The sequence below is a fragment of the Dromaius novaehollandiae genome, chromosome 1, assembly GCF_036370855.1.
Source record: "Dromaius novaehollandiae isolate bDroNov1 chromosome 1, bDroNov1.hap1, whole genome shotgun sequence".
NCBI lineage: Eukaryota > Metazoa > Chordata > Aves > Casuariiformes > Dromaiidae > Dromaius > Dromaius novaehollandiae.
Genome location: NC_088098.1, coordinates 160,221,070 through 160,245,575, shown reverse-complemented (window position 1 = coordinate 160,245,575; position 24,506 = coordinate 160,221,070). Strand labels below are relative to the sequence as shown.

The 24,506-nt window shown below is 38.1% G+C and overlaps 2 protein-coding genes across 8 annotated transcripts in view; one reads left to right on the top strand and one right to left on the bottom strand.

Annotated features, from left to right (window-relative positions):
* The window catches only part of ITGBL1 (integrin subunit beta like 1), a 151,350-nt gene extending 140,471 nt beyond the window's left edge, over positions 1-10,879 (top strand). For both annotated transcript variants that reach the window (XM_026121617.2, XM_026121618.2), the window contains 3 exons: positions 3,331-3,477; positions 8,420-8,533; positions 10,025-10,879. In XM_026121617.2, the coding sequence (XP_025977402.1) occupies positions 3,331-3,477; positions 8,420-8,533; positions 10,025-10,116 (353 nt within the window). In that variant the 3' untranslated portion in view covers positions 10,117-10,879. The remainder of the gene's footprint in view (positions 1-3,330; positions 3,478-8,419; positions 8,534-10,024) is intronic.
* A 348-nt stretch (positions 10,880-11,227) lies between these two features.
* The window catches only part of FGF14 (fibroblast growth factor 14), a 411,876-nt gene continuing 398,597 nt past the window's right edge, over positions 11,228-24,506 (bottom strand). For all 6 annotated transcript variants that reach the window (XM_064504324.1, XM_026121620.2, XM_026121628.2 and 3 more), the window contains 2 exons: positions 20,484-20,682; positions 11,228-17,867 (listed from right to left, as the gene is read on the bottom strand). In XM_064504324.1, the coding sequence (XP_064360394.1) occupies positions 17,731-17,867; positions 20,484-20,682 (336 nt within the window). In that variant the 3' untranslated portion in view covers positions 11,228-17,730. The remainder of the gene's footprint in view (positions 17,868-20,483; positions 20,683-24,506) is intronic.

Here is a 24,506-nt window from a genome sequence, read left to right as displayed (position 1 = left end):
GTGCCCTGAGATATGGGAGCTACAGCTCTGGTGGGGGTGGTGGGGAAAGCCCACAGCAGGGGCTGCAGACAGAGGGTCATAATAGTGAAAACAATTCCACTTTAGCATATTCTTCCAGTGTAAACAGTGGAAGTTATACAAGTAAATAGTAGAAGACATCTGGACACACTGTAGAGAGAAAACCTGAGAGATGTGGAGATGTGCAGAGAGAGATGTGGATAAGTCTTTGCTGGTAACTGTTCCGGCGATTTCAGTGTTGTCTCATCACTGCCTCAATAACAATAGAGTAAATATTATTATGGTAAAATGGGTTCCTTGAGACGAAAGAGATCTTTCTACTTTGGGGATTTATATGGCATAAACGAGGAGAGGAAAGGTCATCTCAGAAAAATGCGTAAATCAAAATTTTACTTTCAAAGCTGTAAACTTTGTTTGCTGTACATTGATAGATTATTCATTTTCTTTTTCTTTGACTTGCATAGGGGTTTTACAGACATGATCATGGTCTTCCTTCTATAAATCATAATGACTATACAAGTAAAATGATATAAAGTGATTTCCTCCGTGAGATCACCATGGATTTCTCATTCTTCTGTGCTAAAATGAGTACAAGTATTTGTATCTCCACAAATAATTTTCCAACATCTAAATCAGGTTAAGTGTTTAGCTCTTCAGTAGTTGAGGTATTCTGAAATCTAATCTATATCTTGCTGAGAAAAGAACAAATAAGGAAGATAAAAATGCTTTGAGAGAAGCTTAGCCATACATAGTAAGATAATGTAGATGATTGCATGCCATCTACCTGGTAGCAGCATATGAGAAAGTAGAGCTGCTTTTTTTTTTTTTTTTTTTTTTTTTGACCTCTTATGTTTTGGTTTGTGGTACAGTTGTTCCTGTTTCCCAGTTTAAAAGAGAAGCTAAAGTAGCATCAAGCTTTTTATTATTGCTAGCTAACAATACATGATATTTTCATATGTTAAATGCATATATGTAGATTTGTGATTGTTAAATGTCACTTGCAGAAGCAGTCAGAAATACTGTCATAATAAGACTGTGTCACTTTTATTGATCGTTTTAATTTGTGTAGTTAATTAGACCAAAAAATAAAAATCAATTGATACACAGTTTAGTAATTGTTACGTGACCAGGCTGCAAAACTTGTTCTGAACATTTTGATGGCTGTAAATAAGAACAGCACCAAGACTCTGGAGCTTCCAGTGATTACTAATTTAAATTAGTAAAGTATCTGGCTCAGTAAAACATGAAGGAATTCAATTTTCAGCAAACTACAAGGTTTGCTTCTCATGTGGACTTCTAATGGTGCTGCCTCCCAATATACAATGTTGAGCTTCACTGTTGCCTCACGAGAAGGCTGCAGAGCAGGAAAGTAAAATTGCTGGTTTGCCTCTCTGTGTCCTACAGCTCAATGCTTTGCTAGATATCCTTGCTGTTTCTTCCCTTCCTCCCAGCCCACACTCCCATATAATCCCAGTCACTTCATTTCCACTCCCCTGCCCTGCATAGCAGAGAAGATAGACAAAAATCACTAGTATGTATAGTTTGATTCTTTCAAGCCTGGTAAACAGATTAGCTTTGAAATGATATTTCAACTGCAGAAATATTATTTGATGTTGAAAAGTGAAATTCTGTCTGGGAGACATTTCTTGCTTTCTCCCATTTTCCATTTCCTTATTCCTCTTCATATTTGTTGTCACCTTTGCCTTGTTCCTGGCTAGATCTCCCCCTCAGTGTTCCATTTGATGTATTTTCCATTTTGCTATTGTTATTTTTAAACAAATAATCCTCTAAAGTTCTATTTCTTCTTTTTCTTCTTTTTTAATCCATTAAACACTCTAGGTTCTTTCTTTGATCCTTGTTCTTGGTTTTCTTTGGCCCTTCCATCACTTGTCATTAACTGTCCTTCTTTCTCTAATATTTCACAGTCTATTCCCTCCACTTACCCTCTAGGGTTTTTTTTTTTTTTTTTTCCCCCAATTCCTTTCTGGCCTTTCGTTTCCTTCTTCTCCTTCTTTTTCCCCTGTTAATTAATCATCTTTTGATAGGCATACCTTTGCTGGTCTATTCTTCTTCTGCCTATCCATTTTCCCTCATACTTTCCTTTTTTCCTGCATTCTCTTCTTCAAGCTTCCCATCTTGATTTTAGGATTCAAATCTATGTGTCCCTATGGAGAGACCCCACTATGATATCCTACCTCTTGTTCTTTTAAATCACGCCTTGATATCAGGTGAGGGCGTGCTGTGGAGAATGCTCTGGTCCCTTCCTCCTTCCTGCTCCTCCCTCAAAATTTCATTATAATACCAGGAGTGGAAGTGCCAGACTTTTAAACTGCTGAACAGCGATACCTGTGTCTGGAGGGGAAGAGATACAGAAGAGAAACAGGATATTTTTAGGATGATGAGAGCAACTCTTTGTAGGTTACCGGTTGGTTTAGGTACAACCAGTTTAAGCAACATGGGGGAATTCTCTTCATCCTCCATCAAATTTCTGTATGTGAGTTAATCTATAGTAATTGCAGAGTATGCTGAGTCCAGACTTTGCACTCCAGCTACTCCACACATAGCAGCTCAGATGACCTGTAGTAATTGGCTGCTGGAGGAGACTGCAGCTTTTAGCTCCCTTGCCTTCTCTGCTGTGTGCTGCATTGCACTCAGGCCAGTGGCAGGATCTGCTTCTTCAGGTGGTAGTACGGCATATGTGGGTGAGACACGAAAGTGTGGGGACAGCAGGATTAAAGACATGGGATGGAATGGCATTGTGTCTGTGCTTTAGGAGAAGGAGGAAGAGTAAAGGGTATCTTCAGATACCCACAGCATGAAGCTATGATAGGCATGCAGCACATGCTTATCAGGCTTTTTGGTGTCTGTCCACTCCTTGAAGGAGAGGGCGAGAGCCCTGGCATGGCATGATTTGTCTATCTTGCCTCTTCCTTGCCTTCAAGGTATTTTATTTACCCTACATAGATGCCACGCTTCCACTTCTAACCCTTTCTGACAGCTGCTTCCTCAGTGCACTGTGGATTGTGGGACATCTGATACTGTTGACTTTTTAGGACTCCTAGATGAAGGAACAAAATGGGAGAAGGTCAGGAGGTGGGGAGCCAAGCCTGTGCTTTCCATGTATCACCAGGACACCCCGTTTAACACAGTGAGAGAACCGGAAAAGGCCATCCTGCCTGAAAGCTGTGCCACATGTCTGCCTGTCTCATAGCATGCCCTTTACACTGGGGGGATTCACAGGTGATCTCAGCTGTGACCATGGTCACCGCTTGCTGTTTGCTTTGCTCATAAACTACCTTTCTGTCCTTACAGGCCATGGTGTTTGCTCTTGTGGCCGGTGCATTTGTGAGGATGGGTGGTTTGGAAAGTTGTGCCAACATTCAAGAAAGTGCAACATGACGGAGGAGGAGAGCAGAAGTCTTTGCGAATCAGCGGATGGTGTATTATGCTCAGGGAAGGGTAAGAACTGGTAGCTGAGCTACTGTATATCAGCAGATGAAAATGATCATGTTCTGGGAGACTAATGTGTGCGGCAGTGGGTTGTTGTTTAGTAGCCCTTCTTTCAAAGGCACCTGTTATTAAAAGGATGTTATATTTGGCTCCTTAATGCATTTACATCCATTTGATCAAACACCCACCACAGCCGTACATGCTTAGCAGTGCTGTTCTTCTATGCAATTTGTTAGTAGCATATAATTTCCTGTATGTGTGTATCTGACGATCTGCTTTGAACAACTGTGTGTTATAAACTAAATGGTAGGGCTCCATCCAGTCTGAGGGGCAGGGGCACTAACTATAGTAACACTGCAGCGGGCAAGATGGTAAATGTAATATCTCAAGAAGCAGCGAATCAAGGAGAGTATTTACTGGTGACATTTTGGTATGCTCAACCTTCCCTCCCCAGCACAGCAGCAAAGGAAAGGTAGGCCTTTGCAGGACCCATGGCAGAACCCCACAGACCCTCTTTTTTGCTAAGTTTTAATGTTGTATTCAGGTGGTTTCATCGGCTTGTGTCCAGCTGTGAAAAATTGTCACAAGGAGAAATAAAATTTAGAAAATTTTCATAATTATCTAAACTTGTTCCTAAATGTTCTTACCTTGCAATCTTTCAGGCTAGGAAATTGCATTACTGGGGGGTGGGCTTTTGGGATCCCACATAGTGAAAGGTGCCTATTTATATATAATATGTCTAAAAGAGAGGAGACAAAAACCTGGTACTGGGACTAGCTGGAGGCTAGAATGCAATGCACTTTGACCCCATCCACTCCTGATGTGCCATTTCCTCTGTCCGTGTATCTCTTGCGTAGACAGGAAAAAATAGCATACTAGCTAGCTGGAAGAAGCACCTGGGTTCCTTCTACATCAGGCAGATTCCCAGCTGACCCTTTCGGTAACTGCCACCTTCTTGTAAGGAAGGCTGAAAGTTATTTTTTCCAGTTTGTGGAGCTTGCTCTGAGAAGAATTAGCTTTGACCACATATAGCAGCACCGCAACATAAATTTGAAGCTTTGGGAACAGATCATCAGGCAGGAATTCACAGAGATATCAAAGATTTTTTTGCCTCCCTTGGCTACTGGCAAATGGCCCCCCTTCCCATGGGGCTGTTTGGGTATCTGATCACTGATGTAGTCTGAAGCAGCCTGAAAGTTGCTCTAAGTTATACCCAGCTGCATGTAGGCAGTGCTGCCAAAAGGAAGGCTCCAAAGGCCCAGATTTTCTACTGTGGTAGAAAAATTTCACTGTCGAATATCATTTGATTTCTATGGGAATTACAAACCTGACCCTAAATCCATACTCAGGAACACTGGGTATTTTTTCAGAAGTATATTTGGCCTCCAGACACAGCTAAGCTTCCCGTGTGATAGAAGGTTGCCCGGAAGACTTGTCAATGTAATAAAGTTGTGTCAAGTTAGTCGCTATAGTTGCCTTATTGTGGGAGCAACTAGTCATATGTAAGCACTTGTCCCAGCAAAGAAATACCTACGTAAGATAACTTCTAGAAGTCAGTGGCCAGTGAACATCCTAGCAGTAAATTCCAGTGCCCAAATAGGCTTTTATCTTAGGCATCGGTTAATTGTTCTTAGGTACTTCAGACTTGGGGAACAATCTACTTCCCTTTAGATAGTGCCTGTGTTTCCTATAAAAGAGAACTCTCCTATAAACAGGAGTATTATGAAAGCTTTTCAAGACTCAGAGGACTGATCCAGTCCACCTAAGAGAGGATTATATGGCACTCTTCTCCCGGGACCAAGCTACCTCTGTTGGGGTAGGATGCAGAATCCTATTCTTCGGCTTCCTGGGTAAGTGCCTGGCTAAGGATGGGCACCACTATCACGGCCATGTTGATTAAGTTAGTTGTGAAGAGGACTATGGCTACTGTTTCCTGCAGCTTCTCTGAGCAGGATGGGGATCATAGGCAGTCAGTCAAATTACTCAAAGCTTTTGGCTATATACTTGCCTCTTTTTGCCTGTTTTTTCTTTTCTTTTAACAAATGCTTAAGTATATGTTTGGAAATCATTTATTATTAGGTACCCATACTTTAAAATGTTGTTCATAGCTAGAGTGGCTGGCAACATCCAGAGGCCAGAAATGAGAAATTTTTCTTTCTGTTTCAGTGCATTAAGCAATAAATAACCGTTATTGGTCAAATAGCAGGGATTTTAGAACCCATGCACTAATGAGTTCTTTCAGGGTTGGTTATATCCATCTTTGCTGGAATCCTAGCCAAATATGCAAACACTATAATGGATTTAGGAAGCCTCGGTTTTTGTATGTCGGATTAATAGACTCTAAGGAGACCTGTTTTTCAGCAGATAACTGCTGAAAATACTTTCACAAAATTACACTCTCTTAATATAACCGAAGTTGGACATCCACATTCCTATCTGTCTGCAAAATCTTGGCTCAGTGACTATACCACCTGTAGTAAAAACTCTTACCAAGGAAAACAGCAACACCCACCATGCTGCTGCCTCACTGGCAATAAACGTAGGGCTACAGATGGCTACTGTAACTGTGCAGGACTTCGTTAGTTAATGAGCCAAAAACAATGAGAGAGGATCTGGCTGGGATTCCAAGGAAACACCCCTCAACTAATTAAACTTGTTTTAATTAAACTGAGGAGGCTCCCCAAGCAGCATGCCCTGTTCAGGGAAAAGACTTAATACATTCATTCTCCCTAACAAATTTTACACTGTGGAGCCTGATTTCCTTTAGTTTACTTTGTGTCAAATATGCTCTATCTTCTGCAAAATAACCTTAAAATATCTTGGTCATCTCTCAGTAGCAGCATCAGCATTTGATTATGGAGAATCACATCAGGTTTCTTTAAATACTATGCTCTTAATTATCTTACTTTCATTAAAATTCTCATACTATGGTGCTTTTCATCATTATCTTCAGCTATCTTTGCCTTGTACTTTGTAGAAACAGAGACTTCCAGTTTAAATTACTCTCAAGTATGTCTAAGTGTATCTCTTTGTAGAGTAACTGTGCAATATGTATGCTATTCTTCACTGCCTCTGTTTGATGGCATTTTTATCCTTGTAGGGAATGTCAGTATTTCCTGATTCCTGTGGATCAGTAAGCCGTACTCACAGAATTCACAGAAAAGTAGATGCTTTACTAAATGCTGCCGTTCCCAAATGTCCCAATCATTATTTTTTTCTGTAGATATATTTATGTTCCATACATTGCAATTTAAAACAGCCTTTCTCCAAAATTAGTTAATTAATTTTTGTCAGCTTACAATAAATAGAGTAAATTAGTAACATTTTTAATTAAACATTAGATACTCTGCTGGGGCTGCTCTGAAATTTTAAAGAATTAAGTTTCAGTGATCAGAGATACTTTAGTGTTTGTGGAAAACTCCTGCAGGAATATGATTGACATTGACAGATACCTATTTAAAAGGAAATTTTATATTTGGATTCTTCCTATGGATTTCTTCAGAGGTCACTGAAAGGAATGTGAAGACAGGCAGCATCATGTTATATACTTTGGCTTGGGTCCTGTGGTAACCCATGAATCCTGTTTAAGTTACATTCCAACAGAATCAAGCTTCCCTCTATGCTTTTTTAAATATTGTGTTAAATGCATTGACTTCTTATTACCATAATTCTGGAAATAGTGCAAGAGGGGGAGATTTTCAACAGCACCTAACTCATTTAGAAGCATGTTCTGTTAAAGGTCAACAGCTGCTTACTCTACTTTTTCTTTTTTATTACTCTGCCTCCCATAGTTGAAAGCTACATGTGTGTTGTCACTTATTTGGGTTTTTTTTGTGGGGAGGAGGGGAGTTTTGTTTTGTTCTGTTTTAAAATAAATTCTACAGCAAACTTCTCTTAGAGCTGGACCAACTAAAGGACTTTTGCCTCTGCAGTTAATAGACTTCCCATTTAAGTGTCTGAATTTTGTATGGAGAAGGGGGTCAGGCAGCTGAGGATGGGCTCCATAAACACTGCTTACTTTGACCCAGAGGAAATGCCATTTCCTAGTGGCATTTCTGACTTGCAGAGAGGCAGCTGTCACAATCTTCCCAGGTTACTGGCTCCCTGTCTCGTGATCGCCTGGGGTCAAGCATCCTTTTTCATGATTCAGAGCCATGAACCTTCTCCTGAAGGTAAGGGTTTGTGGGAGTCTTCTCTTAAAAAGAGGTTTCTGGTGCCACCCCAGGCCTTGGTGGGTTCAGTGCTCTCCTGAACATCACCTCTTAGTCCCTCTCAAGCCTGAGGAGAAGAGACCTGATGTCTCCAAGGAGGAGGAGAGTGGCTTGACCTGGCAAGTCATCTGACAAGAGGTCAGGTCTCTGCAGGAAGGAGCAAACTACTGAACCGCAGTTACTTGCACAAGCACTCTTTCTGGCCTCGAGCAAATATTTAATAATTCTGCGGGAGGTGGAACAGTTTCATCTGTAGTAGTGAAGATTTTGAGGGTCTAAATGTTAGGCTTAGGCACCTCTGGTCTTTTGTGGTCCCATGCCCAAGGGCCTTAGATGAGCAGGGCCTTTTTTTTTCCTAGGTACAATTTTATTGCCTTCAGTTACAGTAGGCCAGGGACAATTTAAGCTTTTCTAGCTAGAAAAAAGAGAGCAGTTACTGGGAAGAGTAGCCCTGATTGTAGGTCTCTGAAACCAAAGGAAAGCCTCAAAATGTGAGTCCTGATTAAATGAAATAAGGGAATCAAAGCATTAGAAGGAACGCCCCGCCATACTCGCACTCCCCCAGAAAGAATCCTTTTGTTCAAAAAGCTTTTAGCTTGATTATTTTCTTTCATACAATAGCTTCTTAGACAGCAATTTTGTGTGTGTGTGGGTGTGCATGTGTGCATGTCCGGGGATGCTATAGTCTAGTCTGAAAATGCTAGCGCTCTTTGACTGTGAGCAATAATCTGTGATTTCAGGTTCCTGCCACTGTGGAAAGTGCATCTGTTCACCACAGGAATGGTACACTTCGGGTGATTTCTGTGAATGTGATGACAGAGACTGTGACAAACACGACGGTCTCATTTGCACAGGTGCAGTACAGACTAACACTTAATTGCTCCAAGAAACAAACCGTGTTGATGGGAATTATGTTAGACAAAACCCAGCTTCTTCTTTCTCCGCTGATGGAGGAAGTGCATTTGCTTGTTATTCAAACCCACTATAATTGTTTCTTCATGCGGTGTGATAATCAACTTAAGGCTGCAAAACAACAGGTGAAAGTCTGCATATGAATTTAAATAAGTAGATCAGTTATGAAATCCATCAACAATTTTCATTGTAATAGCCCACAACTTACTCCTCTTTGGCAAAGAACATATCAACAGCCTTATGATTATGTGATTTCTGAAACTTTTGTCCTCACTACTGGATTTTCTGTGTGTGTAATGCATTCAAGTCACAGAAAACATTCACTTATCTGATAATCTTTGCTAGGTGAGAGGAATAGCTGTGTTGGTTAACAAAGCTTCCTGGCGTTCAAACAGTTCTCACTGGGAGGCTGAAATACCTGACAGCTTTTCTTATGAGGTGATGGCTAGTGATTAAAGGTGCCTTCACCGCAACATTGGCTGAGAGTTCAGATGGCAGATGCAAATAGAAATGGGCAGGTTGCCAACAAACCCTCATAATAAGAAAACCTAGTGACAAGCAGCAGTATGGGAACTGTTATATTAACTTGATGGCTGCTGCCTGCTACAAATTTTAAGTTTAGAAAATCTTTGCTGAGCGGTTATCAGATGTGGAGGAAGTCTGCAAGCTGATTAGAGTCAGAGTGGGAGAGTTGGCAGTAGTAAGTTCTGGTCAGAAACCTGGTCACCTCGCCAGCTTGATTAGCAATGTCCATTTTTTTGCAAGTACCCAGTGCAACTAGGAGCCCAATCTTCACCTGCAGTGGCCATTCACAGATCTTTACGAAGTTGGTAGGAATAGCAGCTCACCTTGCAAAACCAGGCTGTAGATGTCTCAAGCTGAGCAGCCAAAATATTTAAATAAAAGGAAAATGAAAATGTGGGTCTCAGTACTTAATGTTTCCCCTTGGCAAAATAGGGACAATATATTTTCATGAAACACTGAGCATGAGATATTACTTATTTGTATAGAACTTTGAGAACTTAGATATAAAGTTTTTAAGGTTCAAAGCAATGTCTTTTTTACTATTCTGTTTATAACTTTTTATTTCTTCATAATAGTTAAAAATAATTCTCATTTTTCCTTGCACCTTGAAGTGCAGTGTGAACACTGAGCCTCAACGGCTGGGTGCAAATAATGGTAGCATAATTACAATATTTGCAATTCTGCTGATGGCATTATTGAGAGAATGCTATTAATTCTTTAAAAGTGTAGGTTGGGGGTGGCTTCTTAATGCAATGGTACAGTAATTGCTTCCTTACAAAAAAAAGGGGGGGGGGAGGCATTAGAGGGACAATGCAACTACTTTAGTACGGCTTTATACTTCCCATAAAACACATTTTAATGTAGTACATTTCAATTATGATAATTGTCCTCTATTCATTCTGTTCTAGGCAATGGTGTTTGTAGCTGCGGAAACTGTGAGTGCTGGGAAGGCTGGAATGGAAATGCTTGTGAAATCTGGCTGGGGACAGAATACCCTTAACAAAAGACATCGAAGACTGGGAATTTTGTTTGATTTTTCTTTAGGCTGCTAGGACATTTAATTTCAGAAATAGTGTGTGCGTGCGCACACGCATACGTATATGCAAATACTCTATAACAGTCATTGGAAGGCCAGCTCCCTAAGAAGTGCATGACAAAACTAAAAATGCTTTCACTTGGGAGCAAAGAAAAAGCTGAAATCATAGAATACTGGCCCTATGGAAGTTATCCATAGTTTTTCAGTGACTTCAGTGGGGCTCACATTACATCCTTAAAGCCTATTTCTTAAGCAATCTTTGGAAAAAAAATAAGAAAGCCTTTTTTTACATTATTTACTTGGTTGTCAGATCTCCACATCAGTATGTAACCATAGAAGAGTAGAGATAGTTGAATATTTGTCAGATAATACATTTGATCAATTTTATGGTGTTTGGCAAATACATTGTTCGACCATTTTTCTCTCTAATAATCCTGACTCTGCCCCAGCTCCAAAATCAATAGAAGCTGTAAAAAGCTGATCAAAACTTTTTTTTTTTTTTTTTTTTTTTTTTTTGGTCAAAGGATTGTATAACTGAGGTCCAGTTACCTGACAACCATAGATTAAGGAACCAATGTGTTTGAACATACCTTTGTCCACAAGAGAACCTTTTAATTTCTGTGGTTAAAGTGTCAATAAGTTGGTTATCTGTTCTACATACTACAATACTTTCAAATGCATAACCTATAGGAGTATAATAAATGAAAATAATAAAGATAAAAATGTATGATTTGTTATTCTGACTATGTATCCTACAACTCATGTGCTTTTATCATACTTCTATGTGTGTACACTTACCTAGTCCTCTTAAAGGTAAAGCAAAGGAAAAGTTGTTACACTAATAACTTTTAGAATGACAATTCTGTGTGCTATTAGAAATCACTGTTTGGAACAGATTGCACTGTCACACATGGTATTCATTGAATTTCACTGTTTTCATAGAAGCTGGAAACCTGAAGGTCAACTGACCTGAAAAATCAGTTATACCATGCAGTAGACTGATCTCAGCCACAGATCTTCAGATGACGGCAACAAAGTAATTGAAGTTTAAATACAGTAAATACAAACAAAGCAGTGGTATGAACAAAAATTTTATTTTTGTTTTCCAATGGTGAAATGCTGCTCAGTGTGAAATTCACATTGAGTTATGAACGATGCACAACTATTGGGACTTCCCTAACTTATTTACATATGAGTCTCTTTTTTTTTTATACATGTAGATTTGGCAGCCCTTTAATTCTTTAGAGCAAAAAAATACATACATCTTATTTCAAAAGTGATTACATTTTGTGAAATTATGCTCAATCAAGAAATTGCTTAAATGATTGGAAAATACTTCCTGTTAATATCAAACTGTAATATTGTGGTTTAGGTGCCAAGGTCCAGGTTTTTAAAGAGGTACACGACTCAGAAATAAGGAAACTATATATCAACTGAAAAAGGTATTTCCATTATTAGTCTAGAAATTTGTTTTCTTTTAGAAAGGATGCTTTTGAAATAGGAAAATACAATGGTACAGAACATGTAATAATTAGAATGCAAAAAAATGTAAATGAATTTATGAATTGTTTTGAATAATCACTTTTATTATTCCGCCTTCCCATGTAGCTTGCTCTTTACCTTACCTGATCTTTTCTTAACTGAATTCTTTCTTTCTAAAAATGAAGCTTGTGAAACCCATGTTCTCAGGGAGACATAGTATAACCACCAAATGTCTATGCATAACTTGTACAGGAGTTATGCACATAAATAATGAGATGCATATATCCCAAGGCTGCTAGTTGCACTCTTTTTAGATAACCAAAATATCAAGCAGAGTTCTAAAATGTATTGATACAGTATAAAGAAACTTAAAAGAAACCCATTTTGAAATTATAGTTTGTATTTTGTACTTATAACTCTTAAACTGTGTAGAGCTTACCAAGAATACTTTCATATATTTTAACATATATGCTTTTTGTCAACCCTGGCGTCTGACTGGAGAGCACAGATTATTGGTCTTATTTATATTTATGAATACCGCTGACCTGAATCCTCCTATAATAACCAGTAGTTTTTGGCATATACATACTTCTGCTGAGTCAGAATGTAAACAGTGAAAGACACAAGGTTGTACTGCATTTCCTTCCATTTGCATTTAGTGCTGTAAAACAGGAGATAGTAGATAATCAATGCTGTTATTTAGATGCAGTAGAAACTCTTGACTTGTTTCCTGGTATGACAAACATTTATAGATACTGTGGATCGGCCTTGGAATTTCAGGTATTCACATTCATAGACAAAAAAAAAGATTCCTTAGAGGGTTTCAGCGTCTTATTTGATGCATTTTACTTTGCAATTTGTTTTCCTTTTAAATTTATATATAAAAAGAATGTAAACTAATTCTGGTTTCTAGCTAGAAATTTTTTTAAAAAATACCCAACCTCAACATTTTGGTTACTGGGTGGATTACATAGCCATAGAATTTCAAAAAGTGCTGTCTAAATTTTTCATTAAGGTAAGTATGGAACTATACTACAATATTCTAACACAGCTAGTGTCAGGGGCTAATTAAAATGTAAATTATCAAACACAATGGTGTTACCACTATAAACTTTAAAATGTTTATTAAGACTACTAGAAGTATAATGAATATCTATTTTCCTTTCCATTTTTTACTCTGTTTTTTACAATGTTGCTTGAACATTTTTCCCCCCTTTCATGCTGAGGCAACTGGTGATGTGACTCCCAGCAGACCTGTTTTGTGGTTCATTTCCTCCCTAGAAAAATGAGACCTGAGGGAATAAGATTATTATTCCACACATGTGAAAATACTAGTTACATTAATAAATTGTGATTTTACACTTCATTCCTGGTGACAGGAATCTGAGATACATAAACTGTAAAAGCAGGAAGAGGCATAAGGGAGTGAAACATACTGGCTGATTCTTCATCTCTAGTGACTTTAAAAACTTGCTTTCAGGCCTGTGGCAAAAGATAGTTATAGGTGGTGAAAACAAACTGCATAAATGGGGATTTTGTACTGGCTAGATTGGTAAACCTTAGAAACAATGCTAATACAGCCTTGCTTTCTTCTTACAATAGAAAGAACACAATCCAGAGGTGGGCTGAATGCTTCTACAAAACACCTGCAGCATTTTGTAGAATTATGCCGATTGTATATTGCATCTTCTGGCATGTCATCTGTAAAACAGCTGTGGATTGATTTGCTTTTGTAAATTATTAATGTCCTCATGATCTTTTTTTCCTTGGCCATACCGTCTTTTAGAACCATATAAATGAAGATTTGTACCTGGTCTGCCTTTTCTGATGCACTGCCCTTGCTTCTTTATAGAATGGCATCTCACTGCATAGCTAAATGATAGAACACGCTTTATTACTGGGATGAAGAAAGCTATGTTGAATATTTCTGTGACTAGGTAATAGAACAAAGATTTTATTACATCTTTAAAAAGAAGTCATAGCATTTGCATTAGTCATCACGAAAAAAAATACTGTTATTAGACATTTTAAAATGCACTGTACAGAATATGAGTTTATCCAAAGGGGCATTTAAAAGAAAGATAACCTTTTTACTATGTCTATTTTCACCTGCATTTTCATTTGACTGGAGCTGAATAATTTCTGCTTTATACCAATAAACAGATGGAACAGCAAGACACACTTTTAATGCATGGACCAAACTGGCTGCTTTCATACCTCATTTCTTAGAGTGGCTTCAAACCAAGAGAAAAAGTTTCCCTGTATATGTATAAAAAGTCAGAATTCTTAGCATTTTTTCACATAAATACTATAGTCAAAGTGAACTATTTTATTTTATATCTGGTGGTGGGGGGGGGGGGGTGTTCATTGAGGAGCAACCTGACTCTACACAAGTTAAATTTTATGAAAAGGACAGTATATTAAAAATAATTGATTTGAGAGTGACTAAAAAAAGCAAAGGAAGCAAAAGCAGAGAGAATGACTATGTGTAGTGTTACCACATCTGTGCATTATGAGATGGCAAGATGGGTTGATTGCTGTGCAAACATTCTCTCTCACATTAGATAAAACCCAGAAGGAAAACAAAATACAAAGCAAGCATGCAAAAGATATGGACTGCTGTAGATTCACAGACAGCTAGACATGTAAGTACAAAACACTCAATCTGTAAATACAAACTGATTCTGTCAGATTTGCTATACAGTGCTTTAGTAGTAACAGACAGTTGAAAACAGCTTTCACTTAACAGTGAAATTAACTTTAGAGGGAACAAAATGGTGAAGTCCTATCCTGGAAAACAGCAATAGAGGTATTATATTAAGGAGCTAAAATTTTCTTTGGCATGGTAAAAGGGGAGAATTGAGTTCACCAACCTATTTACATTAAATTTCACCATACTGTGGCCAGTGCAATGATGTTTTGCACAGTCTACTTGTTACATAATTTTTTGTTTGTTTTTCAGTATGCCTTCATATAAATGTTTTATTCAACATGTTGCATCTGTGTATACAACAAAAAATAATAAACACAAACAATGCAGACAAAGTCTTTGCATATATGTATGTAAATTCAGTAATACAGACCAGCAGTTCTTTGATCTACAAAACCTACTACATGCAGTGCATCCTTGCCATCCTCTTCCCCATGCAACAGGTGAGAAAAGAGACAAAATTAATGGAAGTAACCAAAGCTTAAAGACCCCTTTGCTATGTTTAAACAGATTGTAGAAGAAATTATTTTTAGGACATCTAGTCATTGGATTAAACACACATATGTATTTAGTCCACATAAACAATAACAGAACTAAGAAAAAGTTGCATTTCCAGTATGAACTAATGGCTTACAAAAATTAAATCTGGCCTTAATTCTAGCTCCAAATCTGGTTGGCAGATTTTAATTAGCTGGGATTGAAAGTTTAATGTTGAAAACAAGACTCAAGTAGCATCAGGCCATAAGCCAGATCCTCATTGCATGTCTCAGCCAGTTTTCCAAACCTATCTCTCCCCAGGCTCTTAAACTTGGGAAAGTAAAGACGACTGTGTGGGACACAAACACATGTATTATCTCCCCATGAACTCTATGAAATTTAGATGAGAGAGAGAGAAAAGATGTAGCCTTCAGCTTTATTAGCCTATTCAAAATATTCCAAATTGCTCCTCCTATAATTCTAGAAAGACTGGGGATACTTTAGGGACATAGTAGATAATACAACATCAAGGCTGCTGCATCCCATAGATTCCCCAGATTCAGCATAAGCTCACTTTACCATGTGATTGGCTTTGCTCTTGCTTGGTTTTCTCATGGATGGTACAGCCCCTGCCCCAGACCAGATGGGTTGAGAATGGTGCACTGAGATTTACTCTAAAGGCTTTCAATAAAGTGGTGCTGGGTTCCCCCCCCCTTCCACCGTTTAGAGCTAGCAGGCAAGGGGACAGTTTCTTGTATTTTTATCACAGTATTAAAGTAGCTTTGTATTCTTTTCTTTATACGTAGGTTTGGGCTTCAGGTTTGCCTCACCCTTCCCTCCAAGAAAGACCCAGCATCAAGTGTTAGGTTGCCGTTTTTTATTATGAATACAAACAAGGAAGTCTGACCTATCCAAAAAAAAAAAAGAAAAAAAAATCAGTTTGATTATCTAGAATGTAGCAGCTTTATAGTAGCCTCCTTCAACAGTGTACTAAATGTGGCTTACAAAAACAGAACACATGAAAACTAGCATAAAGAGTTAATCTAGACTGCATCAGTTATTCAGCTGAGCAGGTTAGGAGTTTGAAATAATCAGTGGGCTCCATTAGGGATGTCAGCATAACGACATGCTAAAATAAATTGCCAGAAATGCAATGGAAATGCAATGCAAAAAGGAATGGAGAATTTCCTTTTTTATCTTTAAATATCAAGATAACAGCAAGAGGCCAAGACAGGGCTCTCACACAGAATTTTCCAGACTGAGGTACAATTTGGTCCTTGTTGACATTTGCAAGAAGCAAATACCTTCTTAAGCATACCAAGAGTACCTATATTTTTCATCTTATGAAAACATATGACTAACTAATCAACACTTCAATGGCATCTCTGTGGTATTGTCTAAAACTTATTTTTCCCCCTAACATTGGTTTCACTGTTCATAAATGACACACTCAAAGTGTTGATGGTGTTTCTTGTAAAATGATTCAAGGCTTCAATTTTATAATGTTTTAGATTTTTTCTAGGTTCATATAGGAGAAGGTACAGTATACAGAGATCAAGGCAAGGCACCTTTTATCTAGCAATTTGGTGGGCGTATTATCCTAGGAAGCTGAGTAGAGATACATACTGGGATATCGATGAGATACATAGGACTGGACTTTGCATGCTGAGCTAAAATTAAAAATAAAGTTTTGTAATATGTCCAGTTTTAAAACGTGTTTTAAAACACCAGAAATATTAAACTATAATTTGTAACTACCCTTTGCACTGGTGCTGCAAAAAAGAACACAACAACATCCTTGCCCATGCTTTGCTAAGTGTGTGTGGAATTCAGCCAAAAATAACAATGGCATTAAGTTCAGTTCCTTAAAAACAGGAAAGGATTATATTTGAAATGGACTTAGGTAGCGCAGTTCTGGTTAGTCTTACCTTTTTTTTATTGGTGGTGGTTGTTTTTCAAATAATGAGGATTTAGTAGATGAAAAATGAGCCTTAATTCAGGCCTACAAGGCCTACAGAGTTCTTTTGACCCACTTTCCCAAAAATGAGTGGGTCTTGCTCGCTGGGCAAGGCAAATGTTACCATTACCAGTAAGCCTGTGATATGTATAAAACACACACACAAAAAGAAACTATAGGGGGATGTCAAACACTCTTTTCAGAAAACTTTCTATCGTGCGGTGTGTTTGACAGTCTTCCCTCCACTCTGATGCCAACCTCAGGAGCACAGTATCTGTTACTAAGAGTATTCACATTTAGCCAATATTGTAAGCCAGAGACAACATCCTATTCTTTATAGATATAATTTGCAATAATAGATTTTTGAAGGCTTCCTGATTCCCTGATTGCTTTCAAAACTAAGCCACTGGCAACACTTAAGTTATAGAGAAACACAATCCCTGCAAAAGATCACAGACAGTGGAGCGAGCAGCCTTATAAAAAAGGGAAGAAGAGAAATCCATAATAGCACAGGTTTACAGCATCTAACTAGAAATTACTTGATTATTTGTGTGCTACAAAATAGAACTTAAACACATGGATTTTGCTGAAACTGGACTCAAAAAGGGATTATCGGCAATTGTCAGCAGGCAAGGTATCAAGTGTACTTGTGAAGTATGTCATTCACATGAAGTGTCACAGTCACAGAAAAGATATTAAAAAGGCATTCCAATATCTGGTAGGGCATTCCGCGGTCTGAGTTCAGCTGGTTTATCCAGGTGTCTTCTTGTTGTGGGAGGAGCTACATGTTGAGATTTATCTGCTTGCAACGACTTAGTTCAGAAACAGCAACAAGCAAGTATTTCACTTGCCTCAAGCTGATCCACGGACACTGCAGAGGGAAAGTCTGGCAAGGATAAATCGCTCAACTGTACTCAGGACTCAGTAAGTCACAACACCTGTGAGGATCTGGCTATGTGGTCTTACTCTTGTTAACTGGTTTACCGCCATTCATTATTGCAGATGCACTTGTGCTTTTACTTGGAGTCACCCCAGCCTTTGGCACTGTTTCTCCAATATCATGCAAAGATGGTTCTCGATACATGGCAACTAATGGGAGAAAAGAAAAAGGAGAGACATTTTTAAGGAAAAGCATCTAAAATAGGATTACTTTTCTACCAAAACTAATATTTTAATATACTCTCTGTTCCTCTTGCACACAAGGGAATTTATTTACACTTTGACAGAGACTTATTTTGCATGACTGAAATCTTTGCTTGACCCCCTAAACTTCTGTCTTTGGTGACTTCTTAAAAGCACTGTAGGAAACTGTATGTTTGCCTGCTAAATGAAACTATAGAAGCTGCAGAAATTAAAAACTACTGTTCTATCTTTGCATGAGGCAGAGACACAAAATGTAAATATTTTATATATATTTATATATAAATATATATGTATATATACACACAAATTCAATATTCTATAAGATTTTAAAAGTAAAATACAATGAGACAACATAGACTAACTTTTATGAATGGTATTATATTATAAAATTATAAAATAAAATTGCTTAGTCTTAAGCATTCTGTCATAGTCCAACACTGCAAGACCAGGCTTGGGCCCAGCTCTGCAATGTCATTTGTAGCTCTGATTCACAAGTCTCAGGAGCTTAGCCATGACCTCCCCCAGTCTATATTGAGTAAGTAAGTGTGCAGGACAGTCCTGCAGAGAGCACACAAGGTGGTTGGGGTTTTTTCTTCCTTCTTTCCAAAAATTTTCTCAGCAGCCACTAATCTCCACTGAATTTAGAAGTGCAGAAAACTCCAATTTAACCTATTAACTGAATTCTTAGAGGAATTAAAAGTTTGCCCCTGGGCTTCAGTCCCTATCTAACCATTTTAAATCCTTTGAGGAAAATACATGTGTTCAATTACACAGTTCCAGCATTAAGCTGCCTTAATGATTAATGCTCTTGGATAATTCAATTTCATTTTCCATGTCACTGAATCAGGTAATATTTCCACTTACACCTAACTTCAGTAGCATTTATTTATATCAGAGCAATGTTAAAAGAGATGTCAAAGCCGTCAGAAGAATTAATCATCACACTATGATTTCGGGGCTGGCTGCGTGCTGCCACAGAGAGCACAATCCCTTCATCCCTTGGCTAATTAGAGTAGGAGGCAGGAGCATCAAAGTACTGACCTTGATCTTCAATGGTGTGAAGTTTCATAATAAATATGAAGAGCCCCAAAGCATCATTAACTAATCAAATAGTTAACTTGTTCTAACATTTCCAGTGACATAATGTAAATCCTTTTATGGCTTCTGAAGGTCTAAAATTAAATGTCTTCTCTAGAGTACGAGGCTGGTTATGATCCATTTCTTCAGGGTGAACCCCCCTAACTGGGTTTAGGACACGTCTCTTTGCTGATTAATTAAAGAGCATGATGAAATAACACCATGACCCACAAAAATATTACATGAGACAGAACTATAAGGTAAAGAATTACAAAGCAGAGCTGTAATATTTGATGACTCTTGTGGGCGATGTAAAGCAACTTCTTTTTAAACCTTGCTTGAGCTATTTCGATAGAGTCTGACCATCAAAACATTTTAAAAGTCACTTTTTTTCTGATCCATATAAATTGATGTTGCTTTCAAAAATGCACTGGCTCCCTCCCACACAAATTGTTAAAATTTAATATAAAGTGATTGACACATAAACTGCAGATATTGTCAAGAGTTTCTGAAAAATCTTAAGACTTTTCCAAAGCGAAGGAAGTGAAAAGGCTCCAACCTGAGTTCAAATATGAAGTTAAAACATAGGGCTCTTCAGATTCTTTCCTCATGGTGAAACTCTAAAACATTTAACAAACTGATCCTTTAGATCAAAAATCTTCAAAGTTAAAAGGTTAAAAGAAAGACACAGCACTGCTAATTAAAGCACTCCTCAGGTGTGTGTTTTAAGATGCTAACCAATGAGATAATTTTCAGAATGACTGGGGCTATGTGTAGCAATAATCTGAATGAATTGCTGTCAGGACAAGAAGCAAAAAGCAGCACAGGTTTAAAAAAAAAAAAAAGCTTGTAGAACTTGTAGAATATATAGGATAAATCAAAAGTTATATCGCCAAGATTGAAAATGGGTGACATCATTTTAATATATGAGGTTAGTATGACTTTTATTTGCTTCTGTTTTGGCTTAAAGGCAAAATACAGAAGATATGTGCATTACACCAACTGGCTAAGTAATACAGTATGATTTATTTTATAAACAGACCTTTGTGTTTTGTATTAGAAAGCTCTTATTTTGGAGTGCTGGCATTTCATCCATTCCATAGAACTCCAATTATTCTGCAATATCCATTATTTCACTCTGCTTAATAAAAGGAGTATTTCTCACTGCAAGACTCACAACATGTTTGCCTCTACCAAGAGATTATTTTAAAAACAGCACAATGCACTTCAGCAAAAGATTTCTTTTCTTGTAAAAAAATGACCTCTTAATCCCTTGAAAGAATGTTTTTACATATGCCCTTTCTAGCATCATGATGCCGAAGCACAAAACCACAACTTGAATCCTGGGAACTGTCATTTGGAGCGGCTCCTGTGCATGGCACGTGCACTGAGAAATGGTATTTTAGAAACCATTCCCTCTCCCTTCTGTGATATTTATAACAGGATCTTAACATTTTAGCGTATCTGGCAGTGACTGAACCTCACCTTCCAATGGCTTGGGTAGAAAATGAGCTGCTGGTTTTGTTTTCTTCACTCTGTTTCCTTTCATGACCTGCCCTTCCTTGTTCAGCCCCAAGAACCAGGCCCTACCAGATTCCTGTTGTCTATAGAGCATGGATGAGTAGATTACATAATAATTTTCAAAAACAGACTCCTTAAATTTGCACTCTGGTGTAAAAAGTTCCTGTGGGAAAAAAAAAAGCAAATATTATACAACATCCCAAAAGTTCTCTTTGTTTTGTTAGCTCACAAATACATTTTGATTAGTTTAATATATGACCTATAAGGTACTGCGTTGAGAGCAGATCTGTCTTCCTCTAGGTGACCTCCAAGTGAAGTTTTTTTACCCACCATGGAGAGCTCCATTTTCCCGTCTGTGAAACAGGGGTAGTATCTTTTCAAATTACAGAAGTAATACAGGCACAAAAAACTATATAAAATATAGGTACAATTATTATTGTGTTTATTTTTCTGCAAGGACATCCTTTTAAAGATTAAGAAAGTCTATGTTAAAATGGCACTGAAGACAGAGCAATGCTTTGGTTTTAACATACTTGGCAGGTTTAATAAACGCAACAAAGTCCTCCTATGCCTTATAACAACTCATATTTGACACTTAAAAATTGCTGTTACTAGCATATTAAAAATAAATCCTAGCGTGAACATGGACTGAGACACCCCAGGAAAACATCATTCTGATGCACAGATTTCTGTACTAAGAAATATAGATCCTACTGACTTCCTCAGTGTTCATTCCAGTACTGCTAAAGCTTCCAAGAGGCGAGGTCAGTGACAGTCAGTTGTCCTGAACTCTTTACTAAGGTTAACCTATGCACAAACTTCTAGAGCACAGTAACCAAATCCATTTAGCCTTTTTTAATAATAGATTAATAAAATAGTGTCAACAGAATTCAGCAAAATCTGTTTAAAAAATCAGCAGGTTAATAAGCCAATAAAATTAGATTTAAAATACCATGAGAATAAAGGATTCTGTGTGAATGTAGGGTAACAATTTTCAGTCTTTGGACATATCTACAGAAAACTATGGGAGATATTCCCATCACAAAAAGGATGGAGTAGAAGTGAGAAAGTAGAAGGAGGTTTGCTAAGCTTTCAGAGTATGAAGTTCTCAGTCCTGAATTCTTTTCTGCAATATTTGCATTTCTTTCAGTTGCCCTTCCCAAGAAATGTGGTTCTGGGGACGACAAATATTTTCACTTCTCCATTCACAGCATTCTCCTTTTTTTCATTTCTTTTTGCTCCTGGCCTGAAGCAATACTGAGTTAACACTAGGCAGGTAACGTGTTCTCAGGGTCTCTATCCCAGCTCCAGCTGCCGACATATTCTAAGAAGTTCACAGCTGTTCCTGTCACGACAGATCTTCTTTTGGGAAATCGAAGTCCTTAAAGACACAGTACCCCATACCAGAAAGCATGGAGGAAATACTTTTCTGCATCTGGACTGCACAACAACTTGAACAAAGGTTGCAGAACCAAGTGCTCTTCTTCTATTATTATGGGGTAAAAGACATTTGTATTGTAGCAGCTCAAGTTACCACCTGTAAGCAAAGCTGTCTTAACTGACACCATGCAGACTATTAACTTGTTCAGTTGTGAAGTAACTTTTAATTTCAATTAAAAAGGATCAGCATATTTTATCCAACAACAGATTAAAAGCAGCTGGGTAATATTTTGTTAGCTTGCCTGAAAATAACTTGCTTGCTTTGTTTGAGCAAGCATATTCACAGTGCCTATAGGTCACAGTGGTTTACAGAATGCAAAAAGGATTCTTTGACATATGCAGTGGCCATCTTTCTGCACTACCACGTCTTTACCACCTATGTGCACAGCTAAATTTGTGTGTGCATGAAGAAATGCAAACACAGTCCGTACTAGAGTCACCAAAAACTAATGACAAGAAATATCCGAGCTGTACCCTTTCCTTCACCACAGGGTTTTTCCTCTCACTCTTCCAAGACTTTAAGATGTCTGCTATTTGTGTTACTCTCCTTTCTCCTTCTGTGATTTGAAATCACAGAAGAGCTCAACAAGAATCAAAATAAAACCAAAAGACAGGATTCCATGCTAGAGGGATTGTCGGTTAAACACTGGCATGACCATTTATATCTGTGTCATGTTCCTGGACTGTTGCAACAGCAGATGCTAATCAGGAAATGCCTACACAAATCTCTTTATTACCTACCCAGTTTGTTCTCCACCATGCTTTTCTTCCACATAAAGCCCAATAAACACTATTGCTGAAGCAATACTCCCTTTTTTTGCTATAAATGAAAGTTATTTGTCATTAATGCTGCCCATAAACTGTATTTCTGTGTTTTCCCAGACCATACCCATTAGGATACTTAAACAAGATTCTTTAGAAGGGGCATCGTATCCCACCTCTGAACCAAACCTGGCCCTTCTCTCCCCTCATCTCTTTCATATGTACAGTAGTTTTTCTGATAGCGTACAGCATGAGAAGCTTTAGGTATGTACTTTAGCAAGTCAGAAAAATGGATTATGCCAACACAATTACTTGGCTACTCCTGGATGCCAACTGATAGAGTGGGCAAACTGATGTCACTACTATTTCTTAGTTAGAAAAGCACAGCAATAATCTGCTAACTTTTTGGCATAAGTGGAAGAGCCAAAGTTGAATGACTGTATTCCTCTCCAAAGTGTTCCAGCTATACTTCTACTCCAGATGTCTTGATAGTACCACAGCTTTGGACATGGTTTGTCATCCATCCAGTGTATTAGGATGTAATTCTGCCTCGGATAATTGCTCAGTCAAAAAAAAATCACTTAAATATATGCCTACATTAAAACATGCTAATAGTTCCACTGATGTGGAAGAAGAGTATTCATGAATGAAAATGAAGCACCTGGTGATTACTATGCTGAACTGCAGCCATCCATTCCTCTGAAGAAAGGACTACTCAGGAGGGTGCTTCTGAAACCGGCACCTCCAGTGGGGCCCAGGTGGAAGCTGAATATTTCTAAGCTGAAGAGTGACTCCTAAAGCTTTGCCTCAGACAGAATATCAGCTGTCTGAAAAAGCTGTAAGAGCACCTATGTTTTCTCCAGTAAAGCAGCCACAGCACCTAAAATTCTGCTTATGCATGTACCTAGGCCAAATCTAACTTTGTATACCTAAGTTCAAATTCAGTAAGAACTCTTCGAAAATCACTAACATGCTAACAGCACTGACAATCCACAACCAACCTTGTTCAAAACCATTGCAGGAGGGAAAGGCAGGACAATGGCATTTTATAAGAGGAACTCAGTGGTGTGGGCACTGCCTTAGGCTCCCTGCCCTCTAATGCAACCTGAAAGAATCCAAATCTGCATCTAACTGAGAAGAATCATTTAGATCTCCCTTGCAAGAAATAATTTTGGGGTTTTGATGCCAGGACTGTCTTTGCATTTTATGTTACACAGTCAATGAGTAAAATGCAAAACCAGACACAACATGCAAATAAGAACTTGAGCACAGGACTTTCTCCCCCGCAGTCAGTGCCCTGTCAGTAGTCTTATATAAATGGTGCGGTTCTCCTGCCAATGCAGCATTTTAGAAATAAAATGTATGCCAGCTGCCCATTTCCAAAAACCCCAGGAGAGAAGTTTGGCTGTAAAGTGCAATCTGGTACAGCTTCCTGTGTCCTACAGAAGTGTAGGATGTATTAAACTGCACCTTGCTGTGAAGAATTTTCACTGGGATATTTTTGCTGGCTTTCCATCAACCTTTCGCTTGATGTGAATCCTCTTTGGAGATGTTTTATTCTCCTGGTTACTGTAGAGTTAATAAACATCACAACACATAAGTTGTGGGTTCCCCTTGCGGAACCAAAAAGTTTTACCCTTGGAAAGTTCTTAGTTTTGGGGTCCCCCCACCCAGTTTTGCCAGATCTTAATATTTTGCTATTACTTCATGGTAGATGAAGTGTTAACTCATGGAGTCATGTGGTGATGTCAGAATCTGCTTCAATTTAAAAACAAAGCACAAATA